We start from the raw sequence: 16279 nt of genomic DNA, 5'->3' as shown, positions 1-16279 counted from the left end.
TTCAAGTCTACTCCTCTCACAGTGCTTGTAGCACCTTGTCTTCACTTTAGCTGTCTGTCATGCTCTCTTTGGCCAAGTCAGGACATTAACAGGTAAATATCCAACATCTAACATGACATTCCTTGGTGACGCCCATCCAGTGGGGAGTTACTTGTATAAGAGATACATCTTCAGATCAGTGATATTTTCTTCTAACAGCATGTGACCAAAGATAAGATGAATATCATGTAAGCAACATTGTCTCCATACTAGTTTGAGCCTTGGCACAGGTCTTTGATTTGTTGCCTTTGTAATTCCAGGTTCAGAAGCAAGAACTTTACATGAAATTGTGGCCCCAGAGCTCTTTAGTGGGGATCCTGCTGGTTGGAAAGCTTTTTAAAGTTATATGGTTACCCTTACAGTATACCTAGTATGGCAAATAAGGGACACAGATGTTTACCGTTGACCAATAACTTATAGAAAAAAATGAAGTTGGAAAAATTCTTTATTTTAACTGTAGTAGATGCTAATAACATCTCGTAAATTTCAATAGGAGGACAGAACATGACACAAGTGCTCCGCTTGAGAACAATGCTAATGTGTGTGATCAGTGCTACTGCTACCTCTGTGATAAACCAGCTTTGCAGGTAAGTGTTTCTGTTAAGGCAGTACATATAGTTTGAGTAACTATTGATCGTGTGATAATAGTTAATTAGTTAAATATATTGTAAGATCTCTCTCTCTTTTTGTATTATTTTTTAACCTACCATAAACAGTCTGGTTTATCATACTAATCTTACAATGACCAGCAATTTGATTAAGCATAGTATATTGGTGTCTTCGTCCTAATATACAGTTTAAACATTTCTACATCATGACTTGCTCCCAGTTGCAATCTACTTGTACAGCACAACTTAGCATTAATACCAGAAAATGCTTTGTAATCTGTTCAGTATTGACTCACTAGGCGCGAGTGGTAATTCTGCACCTCTGTTTCTCCGCCTTTAGCGTGAATCATATGGTACGTCTTTAGATATTTGTTGCTTTTCACATTGTCTCCTCTTCCTTTGCCATTGGTGGCTTATGGTGTACAATCCCAGCATATTATTTACTTCACATTTGCAGGAGCTGACCCCCATACTCTACCTCTCCTGTTTTGGACCAGTATCTTGTGCAAACGTGTGCTCTGCTGCCTTCCATCTTCATAAGGTCCCTTTAGCAGGCGTACAAAATGGAGTGACCCTATCTCACAGAAGACATAGGATTTTAACATTTGAAACCATTCCACACGTCTGTCCAGGTGTTTCTTCCACCTCACTATCTACTCCCACACACATGCATAGGGAATTACCTCTGCTGGACCAAACAAACTGGTTTCAATAGCCTTAGAGAGTATAAACCACTCCATTGCATGATTATGTTTCCCTGCTACTTGACCACTTGTTTCCACCAGATCTTTTCATCAAGATCCAGAGAAAAGGTGTCTAGCACTTAGCAACTGAAAGCCCTTAGAGGACTGAGCTGGCACTGCTCTACAGTGTCTTCTGATGAACAGTGACTTGTTTTTGCTCTGGGAACAGTATTCCGAAGCGCTTTCTCAAGGATACAGTTCCGCAGGCTCTGGGATACCAAATGTCGGGGACAGTTACCATAGTGTGGACATCTGAAGGATGAGTGTTTACCATAATTACAGCTTTGTCAATAAAGTTGCCTTGAGCTGATCGCCTTAGAGCTGTATGTAAACCAGACACGCTTGTGAAAGATATTTGGTATATAGTAGCTTGAGTGAAGCATTTGTTGGGTGTTCAACAGAAGAGTAATAAAAACCTGGATAACACATATGATATAGTTTGATTATTCATGCTCAAGGATGTTAATTCAACCATTAAAATAGCAGATTTTTGGGTCTCATTCCAAAATCATATATTTTGCAACCCACTGGATGGGAGAGGTCAATCCTTGAAGAGACCAAATACTAATTGCCTTCAAAGTGAGAACTCTAGAGACTGCAGCACAAGTGTGGCATACAGGCCTCTTCCTTTACTGCTCCAGTTTATCTGTTGCAACCCTGAGTTTTATCTTCAGCTCGGTGTTGGTATCTTGAGCTGTTTTTACACCGTGGAATAGGACCGGTCTTGCTTTGGACTTGCATCATGCGTTTCAATGTGCCTTCTATCTATCCATCTTGGAACGTGAGTTTGGTGGACCAGTTTCTTGTGAGCTGCAGTAGGGATTAGAGCCACACTCTTTCCGGGGCAACCTCTGCAGTATTCGCCTCCTATCGGTCCTGTGCAGCTGCTGACCTTTCTTCCTTCTCCTTCATGGTTGAGACTAAATCTGCCTTTGGCCAATGATAATTGACAAAGAGAAGGCTGCCATGGCAAAAAAAGCAGGTTACCTTGTTGCTGTGGAAAATGGAAAAGGTCTTCCTGTTACTTGCACTCAGACCAGTCCTCTTTCCCACTAAAAAAGACACAAGCATTACAGGCAGATGAGGCACTAGCTCTAAACAGAAGTCTCCTCTTCAGTTGACTGCCTGGAGGAGTGTTGATAAATGTTTTTTTTTTTTTTTAATTTGCGCTGGACGTGTTGGATTAGACACTGCATTACTCACATTAAAGTCTCCTGCTCCATCATGGCCTCTGAGCAAGGGGTGGTGGTGGAAGTTATGTGAGAGGTTAGGTGTAGTGGGGAGGGATTGAAGAAGAGCTCTTCTAGAGCAACAAGTTGTCATGTGAGAAATTGCTCGTAGGTTACACTCTCCCTGTCTATACACTGTGCCCCCTGAAAATGTTGACTTCTGGGCCAACAGGTCTGACTCCGTTAATCAGGAGTAACTGGACCTTGGGGTGTATTTTCAAGCCTTCCTTTACTCTTAACGATTCTCGGAGTTTGCCATCATGCTGACTTCCTACCTCGATCCAGATGTTTTCTGGATGTCAGTGAATACTGTTTCATGTCCCTAAGTTGTATTGGTTCTAGTAAAGATACATCAGATGGCCAGCTCCGCCTGACACTTATCAAGACATTTACTTCGCAGTTGAAGGGGGTCTGTGTCCATATCACAGCTTTGTCTGCGTTATTGAAGCTGGTGCTTATTACAGACCCTAAGACCTCAGGTAGCCTTCATATATTAGGAAGAAAATTAATATTAATTCAGAGCTAGTAAAGAACAGTTTAACCCCTGTGTTAAGACAAAAACTTTAAGGCGTTTCCCCTTAATATCTTCAGTAGTGTTAGCGCGCCTAGTACGTAAGTAAACTTTCAAGGGGACGCGTATAGGTCGATAAACCTTTTGATTCGCAGGGAGTATCCTAGCTAGGCTAATGGCAGTCACACTAATGATTAATACGTAACTCAATAAACATTAGTCATCATCAGCAATGAATCAAAACCATAACACCCCATGACCCTCCAGTCATGAATAACCACAACTCACTCATGAAAATTAGTTCAAATTTTATTCGAGCCAACAAATCCGTATTAATTCATTAAAAGGCGGCAAAAACATAGCCTAATCAAAACTTGCATCAGAGTACATTCTAAAGGAGTAGCATAAGTCAACAATATAATCAGGAATGAATAAGTCAACATAAGTAGCAGAGTTCAGCAAATCAGTTTGTCAATCATTTTTCTCTCTGTGTTTGTCAATGTCATAGGGTAGGAACCTCACTTAACCCAGATTACCATTAGCATGTGGGACTTCATGCGAAAACAGTTTAGAACATGAATTTGTAAAACATCTAGCTAAGAGAGAACTTATTTAAACAGCGCAGTTGGTACCTAGAAAGAAAAGGCACAAAAGTTAATTCAGTCACATTGTCATATCTACCTATCCTCGATATGGATCAGCAACAAGTCAGTCTTCGTCCTCGGGTCATCAATCGATCAGCATCAAATCAGGCTCTCAAGAGCATGAGCCCAATGACCGGATCTCGAATCGCCTTGACATCTCTCTCCATCCATCTCATCTCCTCTGACTTTTTCCCCTCTTTGTCACGGCATTATATCAAAGTCACCCAGTCTATCCCCCAATTCCTAATTGGTCAATTAATCACACGACTTTACTCTAACCAATAAATTTCGTAATTCAAATCTCTGAATTCTAATATTACACAGTTCTCAGATTGTTGATTGGTTCACTGTAGAATGTCCTCCTCATCCGGCTCGTGAGGTATCGAAAATGTTGCATCTTCTTCTCCAGTCAGTGTCTCTATTGTTAGAGTCCTGGGAAAGTATGCTCTGAGCAATTTGCATACTGCTTGTTACATTTTAGTACCATCATCTCCTGTCCGTCTGTTCATGCAAAGGTTCCTGCTGAGCACATTTTATTAGACAATGAGCAGTTTACGGTTCGTCGGATTTGTCAGCATCTTTTCATTGAACGCTAATATTGAGCTTCTGCACGAGGTCTGGTGAAACTAGGCCACGACTTTGGCTAAGTTAAGCTCTACAATATAATTCAAAACATAAGTTGTATCTCAATATGACATACTACTACGTTATTCTAATACATTTTCAATATTTCACATATGTTAGTAGTTCCTTTAATATAATTTGTGGTGAATCTTGGCGACCACTCTCCGAGGTCGCAATTTAAAACGTGCACATTATTTTCTACATTAGTCATTTTCTGCATTTTTCGTTATTCAAAATGCATAAACATTCATTAATAATTCCTAATTAAGACATTTGCGATAACGATCCCTCCTCTGATGACTAAATATGTCATCACACTACTTTTACCACCAACGGTTTCACAGCTCAGTTTCTTCAGCATTTTGCCTTCTTAAATCTTCCCTACCTTCCTTCCTCTGATTATTTTTTTACCTTCTCAATTTAATCTTTTAGCACAATTTACATAATCCCCATATTCCTAATATGCAAGCAATTACAATCAATATTCCCTGTATGATTTTTAATAATACCCCATTGCAAATGTTACTAAGCCAATTCCCCACCGAAGCAAATCCTTTCCCTACTTTTTCCCATACACCTGGTTCCTTCAATTCCTTCAAATTACTACTTGAGTTAGTCAGGTTAGTAAGTAAGTCTCTTATCTCCTTGATACTGTTAAGGATATACAAACAACAATGCCTAGAGTTAATCATTTTACAGACTCCGCCGTCCTTCGCTAGAAGGATGTCTAAAACAATACGATTTTGAAGAGTCATAGTTCTAAGCGCAGCCAATTCAGTGTCTGTCAGGAGTATTACCCCTGTAAAATTTGTTAGCATGTTATCCACAATAGTAGACAACTTTCGAATCTTGATCGAATTCAGGATGACTCCTAATGAAGGAATCACTGCACCAAATAGATCTCCCACTATCGCAGAAGATGTAATTCAGTCAATTTCGGAAACTTTTTCAAGTCCTCTATCTGGTAATCTTTGGGAACACTATTCCCAAATAACATGTCCCATACCATCCTCTTGGAAGACAGTAATAAGCATTAAGTCCACACCATTCAACATAAAAGTCCATTTACTCTGAAACAGAAAAACATGCCTACATTCACTCGTTCCCACAAATAAAGTGTCAGAGCTCGACTTTGGCCTATATATACAAAGCTTCCTCACATGTAATGCATCTAAAGCTAATTTCACTTGCGTCTTAATGGCGGTGTAAGCATAGCAATTCTTGTAAGTCCTTTTCTCTAAGCCTTTTTCTAATTTCTCCTTTAATGCTTTTCTCCTATCGTCAGTATGCCCTAAAAAGATTTTCTCTAAAGGTGTAAGCAAACATGTAAGATTGTTCTTCTGTGCATATGCCGTTCCAAACGTTAATGTAGGCTCAAAGAATCCTCTAACCAATACTATATCATGATCCTTAGCTACTCTACTCGGGTACCTAATGATAGGAACAAAAGAAAACACTACATCGTAATTAGAGTAAAAATACTGTATATACTCTTGATCATAGAACTTTGTTAGTAGCAGACTACAACTTACCCCGTTGGTTAGTGGAAGACTGTGGTACGTAACTCCTTCCTCTACCGGGGAAGAAAGTTGCGTACACACGAGACAATCCTTTGCATCTATCGTCTAAACATACTCACTCAACAATCGATAGAAGACATTAGAAGAAAGTTCTGCTTGAGCATTCGTATAATCATGCAAATATTTCTCATATGACTTAAACTTCTCCAAAGCTGTTAGTGTAGTAGTTTCAAAAACAGTAGTATGGATGTCTCCTCTCGTATCAAGAACAGACATTCCCACCATCACTACAATAAACAAAATTCCACACATAATTGCCAATCCAAAGCTCGAATATTTACAGTGCTTAGCATTCCTAACTTGATTATTGAACTAAGCCATGATATCTAAAGAATCAGAAAGCAGAAGTGACTTAGAAAAATGCAGCGAAAAATAAAAAATATTCTTTCAACGGTTCAGTTTCGCATCCAGGAACCCTTATCCTTGTCAATATCGATTTAGCAGCTTATCACATCCGGTTTTCAATGTCAAATCAGGTTATCAATGTATTTTCCAGTTATATTTCAACAGTCTCTTTTCTCAAAAGGTTTTCGGATTGGTTCAACAGTTCAGCTTCTTTATCACCTTCCGGTTACATCAAAATATTGACTCTGAACCTCTCTATGAAAGCAAAAAGACATAAACTTGTGCTGCCATTCGTTTGTAGCTGCGTATACCCATTCAGGACCCGAGTATATTCGACTTACTATTCTCTTTCTTTTCAACTTTCCGTCACCACTTAACTCTCCTTCACTTAATTCTTCTTTTCTCGTGGTATCTACTTCTTCCTCTATTGTTTCATTTACGAACATTTCCTTTCTTTTCTCTACTCGTGACTCAGGCCAATTATCTCCCTTCCTCGAACCTTCTGTCAATATTTTTCTCAGGATGGAACTTTCTCCTTTTCTTTTTCTATAGACCTGCAAAAGGCTTAGGAGGAGTTAAATCACTTTGACTTTGATCCATCTCCACTACCCCACCCCCCCTTCCCATTCTTGGTCTGGCACTTGCTCAGTTTGTTTCTGGGAACCGTCTGCTTCTGGGAGAACCCCTACTGAGCTAGGCTCTCCTCGAGATTGATTCTCCAGCACCCTCCTGTAATTCTTCACTCTTGTCTCTTACCGGGGTAATTGAACCATCTTCCACAATCCCTTGATCAATTTCAGGCTCTCTTTGTTCCTTTTCTGGTTCAGGTGCTGCCACGTGTTGGTGCTCTCAACAATGCATCTTAATGATCCAGTGGACATGTCACTTTCTTCGTGTGACTCACGTGAATCCAGTTCGGAAGTCCTGCACACTTTACAGCTGTCGTGGTTGTCAGGATCACCTGCTAGGGTCCCCGCCAGCGAGGCTCTAAACACGTCTTGCGCACATGCTTGCGGACAACAACCCAATCGCCAGCTCTCAGGTTGTGCCCAGGATCGTGAATTGATGGCAGTGTGGCGGGCTCCAGCTGCTGAGAGAGAGAGAGAGAGAGCGTACCACATCAGCCAGACCCTTGCAGTAGTTCAACATCATATCATCTGTGATATTGACAAGTGCATTGGCAGGAACTGCTGGTAATCTGATTGCCCTCCCCATGAGAATATTGTGGGGCGACAGTCTTGTCTTTCTGTTGGGTGTATTTCTCATTGACATCAACACCAAAGGCAATGCATCTGTGCATTTCAGATTTGTAGCTGCACACATCTTGGCAATTCTTGATTTCAGAGTACCATTCATCTGCTCCACTAGTCCTGATGCTTCAGGGCGATAGATACAATGCAATTTCTGCTCAGTGTTTAGTGCTACACACAAGTTCAATCACCTCGTTATTTAAGTGCGTTCCCCTGTCTGATTCTAAAGAGATCGGAAATCCGAACCGTGGTATTAACTCTCTAAGCAATAGCTTCGCTACTGTGAGGCTATCATTCCTTCTTGTAGGGTACGCATCAATCCAATGACTAAAAATGCACACAATCACCAACACATATTTCAAACCTCCACACGCAGGCATCTCAATGAAATCCAATTGCGCTCTGCTGAATGGACCTCCTGCTCTTCCAATGTGGCTCAAGTTTACCACTGTCCCTTTTCCCACATTTAACTGCTGACAAATAACACTGTGATGACATACTGTTTCTGCGGCTTGTCTAAACTTGGGGTTGAACTAATCGATTTCGAACAAACGATCCATGGCATCCCTTCCAATGTGTGCCTGACCATGGTAATATCTGGCCATTTGTGATAACAAACTTTTTGGCAGAACCATTTGTCACTTTTCTGATATCAATAGCGCGTCCTGTCTCTGCGTGCATTTCATCATCAACCACCCTCTTTTCTCCTCCTTGTCAACATTACTCTGCACATTTTTCAATTCTTCCATTGTGTCAATCACCCTTAATGCATAACTTGTACATGTGGTGTCTTCTTCAGACATCAGTTCCCATTTGAATGATATACAGTTCAATGCGCAAAACCTTGCATCTTGATCCACATATCCATTTCCCATTGATACGAAGTATCAGTGATTTCAGATGTGCACGGCATTTTACCATGGTAATTTCTTCAGGCAATTGTATTGCATACAACAATTGTTTTATTCTTTTGCCATTTCTCACTGGTGAACCAGTAGAGGTTAGGAAACCTCTTTGCGACCACAATTGATCAAAATCATGAACAATTCCAAATCCATATTGGCTATCTGTATAGATAGTGACTCTTAATCTTGCTGTTACATGGCACGCTCTATAGGAGCAACCAGTTCTGCTACTTGTGCAGAATATACGCCTTGAAGCCAGGAAGCTTCAAAGTACATGTAATTGTGCACACGGCGTAGCCTGCTCTCAATGTCCCTGTACCATCTCTGAGACATGAACCATCAACAAAAACAATTTGATAATTTTCTTCCAATTGAGTATCTCTGATGTCGGGTCTTGGTTTTGTGCACAACTCAGTTTCCTCAAGACAATCATGCTCAATGTCTTCTTCCTTTTCAATTTCAACAGTATCGCTTGGAAGTAAAGTTGCCGGGTTCAGCACTTTATGCCTTTTCAGTGTTACATTTGGAGCACCTAAGATGCTCGTCTCATACATTCAGTCTGGCACCAGTCAAATACTGGGTTTTCGTCCTTGTCAGTAAGATCTCAACTGAGTGAGGGACCATTACCGTCCGGGGATATCCCTTCACTACTCCCTCACATTGTGAAAGGCTTTGACCAACTGTGGCAACTGCACACAAACAGCCGGGTAAGGCTGCTGCAACTGGGTCCAAGGTAGGTGAAAATTAGGCTACTGGGCAAAAAGCACCTCCATGGACCTGTGTCAAGACAAAGTACAAGCATCACGTTCATGACAAAACAATGTGAATAGCTTTGTGTAGTCAGGCATACTCAATGCTGGAGCTCTGCAAAAACTCTATCTCTCAACTCTGTAAGTGCTTTCATCTAGTCATGGTCTAATGTTATGAGAACAGTGACATCCTAATGCGTCAATTGTTGTAATGTCTTTGAAATCTCAGCAAAATTTGGAATCCATTGACGACAATAGCCTACCATTCCCAGAAACATCCTGACCTCTCTCTGTGAAGTCGGGGGACTTCTCTGCATTATCATTGTAATCCTTTCTCTGGAAATTCTCCTTGACCCTGTCTTAATTCGGTGACCCAGGTATTTCACAGACTTCTGACAGTACTGTAATTTCAATGGTGACACTTTGACCACATTTTCCCAAATGATTCAATAGGGCAATCGACTCGTACTTACACGCGTCCCTTGTTTTGGAGGCAATGAGTAAGTCATCAATGTATTGTACCAGAGTCGATTGATATGGCAATTACAGTGACTCCAGATTCTTTCTCAGGATTTGGTTAAACAAGGATGGTGACCTTGTGTACCCTTGAGGAAGCCTGCACCAGCTGTAGACTCTGTCTAGGAATTTGAAACTAAAGAGAAACTGACTATCCTCATGAAGAGACACAGAATAGAAAGCTTGTGACAAGTCAACCACGGTAAACCATTCTGCATCACATGGAATATGGAACATTATTACCGCTGGATTTGGCACCACGGGACAACACTTGACCACCATGTCATTTATTTTTCTCGGATCCTGCACAATTCGCACCTTTCAACACGGCTTTTTCAAACCCATCATTGGTGAATTACATGGGCTGCTTAGCACTTCTTTCAAGACTCCCTGCTTCACAAAATCTCCAATTATCTGTGCTACTTTCATCAAGACATCTTGTGGCATATTGTACTGTGGAAGCTGCTGATACACTACATTCGGCTTCAAGGTAACCTTAATTGACTCCACTCCCTTGATCAAACCCACTTCTTTGCCTGTTAGATCCCACACATTTTCCTGTACTGTTCCCTGCAAATCTGAATGAAGTTCCTTTTACTGTAAACATTGGAAAAAGCTCAATCAATGGGTACTCTTCAGTGGTATTGTCATTTTCGCTTTCTGGAGTTAGTTCTTCTTCATCATCACTATTTGTCTGAATCTCTATCCCCGCAGTTGAGCAAGAGATCGAACGTTTAGGTGTGCATAATAAGTCCCTTCCCAGTAGGGGTACTGGAAAGGAATTGCAGACTACAAACTATGCAGTCCCTGAAAGTTGCCAATCTCAACTTGTTCTGGATCCGTGATTGGGTTTGTCAAATGCTTATTTGCTATCCCCTCAACCTGAATTGTTCTCCCTGAAAGAGGTAAATTCGGAACTTCTACACTTCTCACGGTGGAACTCGTAGCTCCTGTGTCCACCAGAAATGATACCTTGTGACCCATCGCTTTTCCCTTCACGAAAGGTCCCCTCTCATCTACCTCTCGGGACGCTGCAAGCATGCATGGCTCCTCATCCGAACTATCACTCAACCAGTCACCGTTTATTTAATTCTCACTATGTAATGGAAATTGGTGCACGGTGTTACTACTTCTGTCTTTGACCCGTGACCTGTTGAGAAACCACTTCTTGCTGCTCCATCGGGGCTTGAGGTATTTGCATTTGCTGTCTAGGTACCACAGGAACCTTCTACTGCACTGGTTGTAACTGTGTCAACTGTGCACGTGCCATTTGCACCTGCTGCATGGGTTGAAAATTCTGCATCTGATTCGCATTATTCTGAAAATTTGGATTAAGTCCTCTCATTCTTGGGACTTTTACATTTTGAAATGTATTGACATGACCACTTTGCTGAACAACACCATCCTGCACCATCATCAGACACTCCTGCTTCCAGTGTCCCACGTGTCCGCAAAGGTGACACGGTAACATCTTCTTCATCCCTTGCACATCATTTTGAACCACTAAAGTACTCAAATCTGGACCACGATTCATACTGACTCCATGACCCCAACCTCTCATCTGAGGCTGGCACATGACAGTTCCCTGCTGCTGTGGTATCTGCTGAACAAAAGTCCCTTGCATTCCTGTTTGTGCTGCCTTAATCTGCATCACCATTGCTTTCTCCTTCAGCTTTTTCTGCTTCAACTCAATCTCATCACTACAGTATTTTGCATACTGCAACACCTCATCAATCCGCTTCGCTTGCCAGCAAATCAATTGACTCTTAATCATCTGACTTATTTCAGGTTTCAATCCCTCCACAAACCTGAACACAAAATGCAAAATGTCTTTTGGCTCGACAGCTTCCTTGCCACTGTATTCCTTGAACCCTTTTAACAATCTTTCATAGTACGCATGTATCGACTCCTTTACCTCCTGCACTGTCCTGTCAATTCTCTGCCAATCAATATTTTTAGGTGAATTTCTGGTCTTTAGGAATTCAATCACCTTATAATAATGCTTCATCACTTCAGGAGATGGTGCACCTGTAGTCCTATCCCTTTGTGGTTCACTCATTGGCGAATCTACAGCTCTTTTGCATTCCACCCATAAATCAGCTGGAACCACTATTTCTAGTAAAGTATTCAGGTCTCCCACAAACATTTTGAAAGCTTCACAAATTTATCTGTCAGCTGGTACCATTCAACCGGTTTCTCCCTTGGCTTTGGATAATCATTTGTGAATGACAGAAGATCACTCCTGTGCCAAGGAACCTGAATAAACTGCCATCCTGGAATCTCCCTTATTGGTAAAATTTTCACAGGATCATTTTCTTTTTGAACACTTTCAGACCCTTCTTGTGAATCTTGTTTTAGTTTATCCTTCTTCTTTGCCCATTTACCTTCCCACTTTTCCAATGCTCCCCATATCTGAGCAATCTGCAATAATTCTTTAGGGTGTGCCTTCATTCCGGCTGACCTCATGTGTTCAAAATCCTTTGCTTCAAAATCTAACCTGTAACTTCATTTCAAATGTTTTGTCTTTCCAATTTGAATATTGTGCTTTTCTGCTAAGTCTGCCAATCTCTGATGTATCCTGCCCACCTCTTTCGTAATTCTTGGGCATAAGTAGCTCAGCTCTTCTTCTGTATGGGATTCCAACCTATTCAATCCCATTGTCCCTTCAACTAGGTCTGTTATTTCTGTACTCAACCTAACGCGATCAGTCTGCTCTTCACTCATGGGCATATTCTGTGGAGTGTCCAAACTATCTAACCACTCATTCAGCTGCTGTGCTGTCAATCCTTGTAACGTAACATAATGTTACACACATTTGATGAGGGCACCTGCTGCACCACTGCACCTGGAGGTTGCGGTGTCAAGAGCTTCAAGCTCTGACTTGCACTCGGGCCATTTACTGTTTTGGGAAGCGCGACTCGTGGACTGAGATCCATCAGTGGCCTGGATCCATCAAAAGTCTGGCCCATGGAAGAAATTACCTGCACATGTTGCCCCAAAACATCCCCCCCCCCCCCCCTCTCCCGAGGGGGGTGATACAACACTCTGTGATGTTTCACCCTGTTCTGCAGTGGTTGATTTCTGCTGCGCAAACAATGGTACCGCTGGACCAACAGTAATCGGCAGCGATATTGCATCTGGGGCTGCTCTAGTACACATATTCTGTGGAAGGGCTACTCCCATGCTCTGATTCATCACTGGTGTCACATCTGACTGTGTCCCAGTCATTGGTGTAAACCTCTGCTTACCTCGTGGCTGTTCCTGGGGCATCAGTATCTGAGTTGGCTTAGTCTGTACCAGTAATGGTCTTGGAACCACTTGTTCTGTAGGTACCACTAAATTCGAGGTTGTCTCAAGAATCGGTACTTCAGGATGAATTCTCTGTATCGGTGGCGGATGCATCTGCGCTTGGATCACCGAGCTGATAATGCATTGCGAGTACTCTGTACTACCCCTTGTACCTGTCCGTTATCTGTCTGCACTGGTCCCGCTGTCCCCGACACATGTGCTGGGGCAGTTGGAGCAGAACTTGTACTTGGACCTCCCTCATGCACCGCATATGGTGGAAGGTCGGTCTCTCAGCACCTGAGTAATAAGATCCTCAACATCTGAATCTTCCTCTTCTAAGTAGGTCTTTCTCTTCTTTTTACTCCCTGACGAACTCTTATCACTTTTGCTAGTCTCCTCTTTTCCCTCTGCCTCATCTTCCTCTGTGATAGAAGGAAACAATTTAGTGTCCAGCAGTGTCACAGTCCTCCACTTCTTTTGTTCCCAGTTCCATCTCGCTTCAGCTAGAGACTTCCCCACCTTTCCTATTCTCCTCTGAAACTTTATTTTTTGCTGTTGTCTTGCTATCAGTTCCCAAACTGCTAACGCCTCGAACTGTGCTGGTCTAGGAAGAAGTCTTGTATCATACTTCATCACCCGCAACTGATGCAAGACTCTCAAATTAAACGATCCATGCTCTGGAAATGCTGAAACTCCCTCTTTCTCTGTCAATTTGCACCATTGTTTTAACCAAAGGCATGGCCAGCACCTCGCTCCTCCATCACAATATAAGCCGGAAAACCCTCCGGTGGGGTAGGCTCCCCCACAGTCGCCTTAATGTATGTATCTCCCTTAAGGGCACTCTTAAACGCTTTGAAAAACTTCATCTTCTCTACTTTTTGGATATTCGAATCAGGAAATGACTTTTACTCCCAAGATTCCCTTTAGCCGCGTTCTCAACCAATTGCCTCTCACAGATGGCTGCCAATCCATGCGCAACCCTTCTCGCTAACCAACGCATCCCAGCGCTGCTCTAATGACGTCCCACTCGCACACACTGCGGCTGACAAAGTCTTGCGGCTCGTCCTCCTAAACTTCAGTTCACACAAAACTAATGCAGATTATTGGGAACACTAATCCAAAACCAATAACCAAAACAGATCCGCTGGTTTACTACAGTAAGGTAGCACAATTGCTTCAGAGGCCTTATGAATTTTCACAGATGGCCCTTTCGCTCATGCAGTTATTCCTCTTTCTCAGTCTCCCACATTCGCAAGTAAAATTCAACCTGTGAATTTTACTCTCAACTGATCAATGGGTCTGTTCTGGTGCACATAGGACTCGCCAAATCTCATTCGAAAATTTATCTCGTCCACTTTAACTCTCACACCGACTTGTTGACCACAGCCAAACAACCTACTAAACCAGACAGATTACAACATATAACCAAGTGTCTCCTACACTTGTCAATATACTCCGAAGTATTAGACCACGCAGGGTCAGTACATCAACAACAACCACGTGGACAATTTTTGAGCACAAAGCGCCACACACATATGAAGTTCGACGACTTCTCTACTCTCATACTGTGGAGTACGCACTCTCCTACTAAACTGAAACTGGAGTACGCAGACTCCCCACTTCCCTCACATACGTCGCAATTCACCTGCGATTTGCATAAGCTGTGCAAGTGCAACTTATCACTTTCACACTATCACTAAACCGCAGAGAACATACCCAACTCTACTTACAAGATCCAGGATCTGGAAAAGGCATTTCTGGGCTTAAGAGGCATCATCTTTGCTACAATTACCATTTCAGAAAACAAAATCCATATCTCAAAAATGAATAACTAACCAACCTTAAGCTACTACCATAATCACCTAAAACTTAAGCTGCAAGTCAATGGGAAAGTGACTCACCTGCTCTCCCAAAATGAGTTCTTATCTGAATTAAGTAGAACATTTAACTGTGGCCTAGGTGTATGGCGTTTATGCCTATCCGCATCATTGGCCAGTCAATATGACCAAGCAATAAAGAGGATAGTCTGTAAAGACTAAATAAATGTATGCTTTTAATACTGCAGTGTTACAGTTATTGGGGGTCACAAGTCCCAAAACCAAATACAGAAGCACATGAATCTGTGATTAATGCAGTGCTGGAGAACTAATTGAAGTCTCTGCTCCTTTCTGTGTTTATTACTCGTATCAAAATATTCAAATAGTACATTTTCATTTACGTCTTGGACAAATTATTTGTATATATTTCTGCATAATTTCTGGCACTTCTGTTTTTGATGTATTTTAGATATTTAGTTCAATTCAGGACACTTCTGCTTGTTCTAATGTTTGTAAGCCCTATTCATGCCCCTCCAACCACTTTATATTCTTGAGTTCCCTGGCCCTCTACTAAAAAGCACCCCACTATTACTTTGTTTCTTGACCTTATTTAATTTCAAGAAATCTCATACTATAAATGTATCTTGAATACAATGACCTATTTGTTGAATGTACAATACAAACAAACACACACTTCTACTGGTGTATTGGCCATGCATTTAGTGTGAGGGGATACTGGAGCTAACTTTTGAAAGTATTAGGAACAGTTGCCTTAATATGCTCTCTCAGTGGTACATCAGATATTAAATTTGAACCTCTGCTCTCCATGGAGCAACTCTGTTTAAGGACAGCTGGGGGCGATCGGTTTTATCTCCAGGGCTGTTAGTCTGGCTGTATCTGCAGTCTTTGAAATTTTACCTGGAGACTGTGCAAGAAATCTGAGACTCCTCTTTTTGCAGTTGCCTTTGTCTGCTTAAATGGTTGGATATTCCTATTTTGGCACCATTCACACACAATTTATTCACCTTCACCCAGAAGGAAACTTTCTTGATGAATTACTTTAATGCTCTAAGTATCCTGATTGATCTAATGCCAAAAACCCACTGAGATTAACAGAGTATAGAACAGATACATCTGAAATTGTTTGATCACCTGATCCTGTAGCTGGTTCTACATGTTAAACAGGGGAGCTGCCAAGATGATCCATTGTGGATCTCCCAAGTGATTATCTTTTAGGCAGACAAACATTTTTAATTTTCATCTGCTAGCCATGGGCAGAGAAGAAGAATCGGAACACTCAGCCGTCTGTTGTCCTCGTCTATTGCTAAAAAAGGAATTTGAGAAGGCTCTTATGATCTGTGTCGTAGGAGTTTGATACCACATCTCCAAGAAAAGGTCTTCTCTGATGTTAACCAAAGCAGTCTGTGTGCC

At 41.7% G+C, this 16279-nt stretch overlaps 1 protein-coding gene across 2 annotated transcripts in view; it reads left to right on the top strand.

Annotated features, from left to right (window-relative positions):
• The window catches only part of LOC138261138 (uncharacterized), a 295522-nt gene that overhangs the window by 76974 nt on the left and 202269 nt on the right, over nt 1-16279 (top strand). For both annotated transcript variants that reach the window (XM_069209818.1, XM_069209819.1), the window contains exon 4: nt 533-626. In XM_069209818.1, coding sequence (XP_069065919.1) covers nt 533-626 — 94 coding nt within the window. The remainder of the gene's footprint in view (nt 1-532; nt 627-16279) is intronic.

Source organism: Pleurodeles waltl, chromosome 10 (assembly GCF_031143425.1).
Source record: "Pleurodeles waltl isolate 20211129_DDA chromosome 10, aPleWal1.hap1.20221129, whole genome shotgun sequence".
In the NCBI taxonomy this organism is placed as follows: Eukaryota; Metazoa; Chordata; class Amphibia; order Caudata; family Salamandridae; genus Pleurodeles; species Pleurodeles waltl.
Note: the sequence above shows the minus strand (reverse complement) of the source record. Positions and strands in the feature narration are given on the sequence as shown.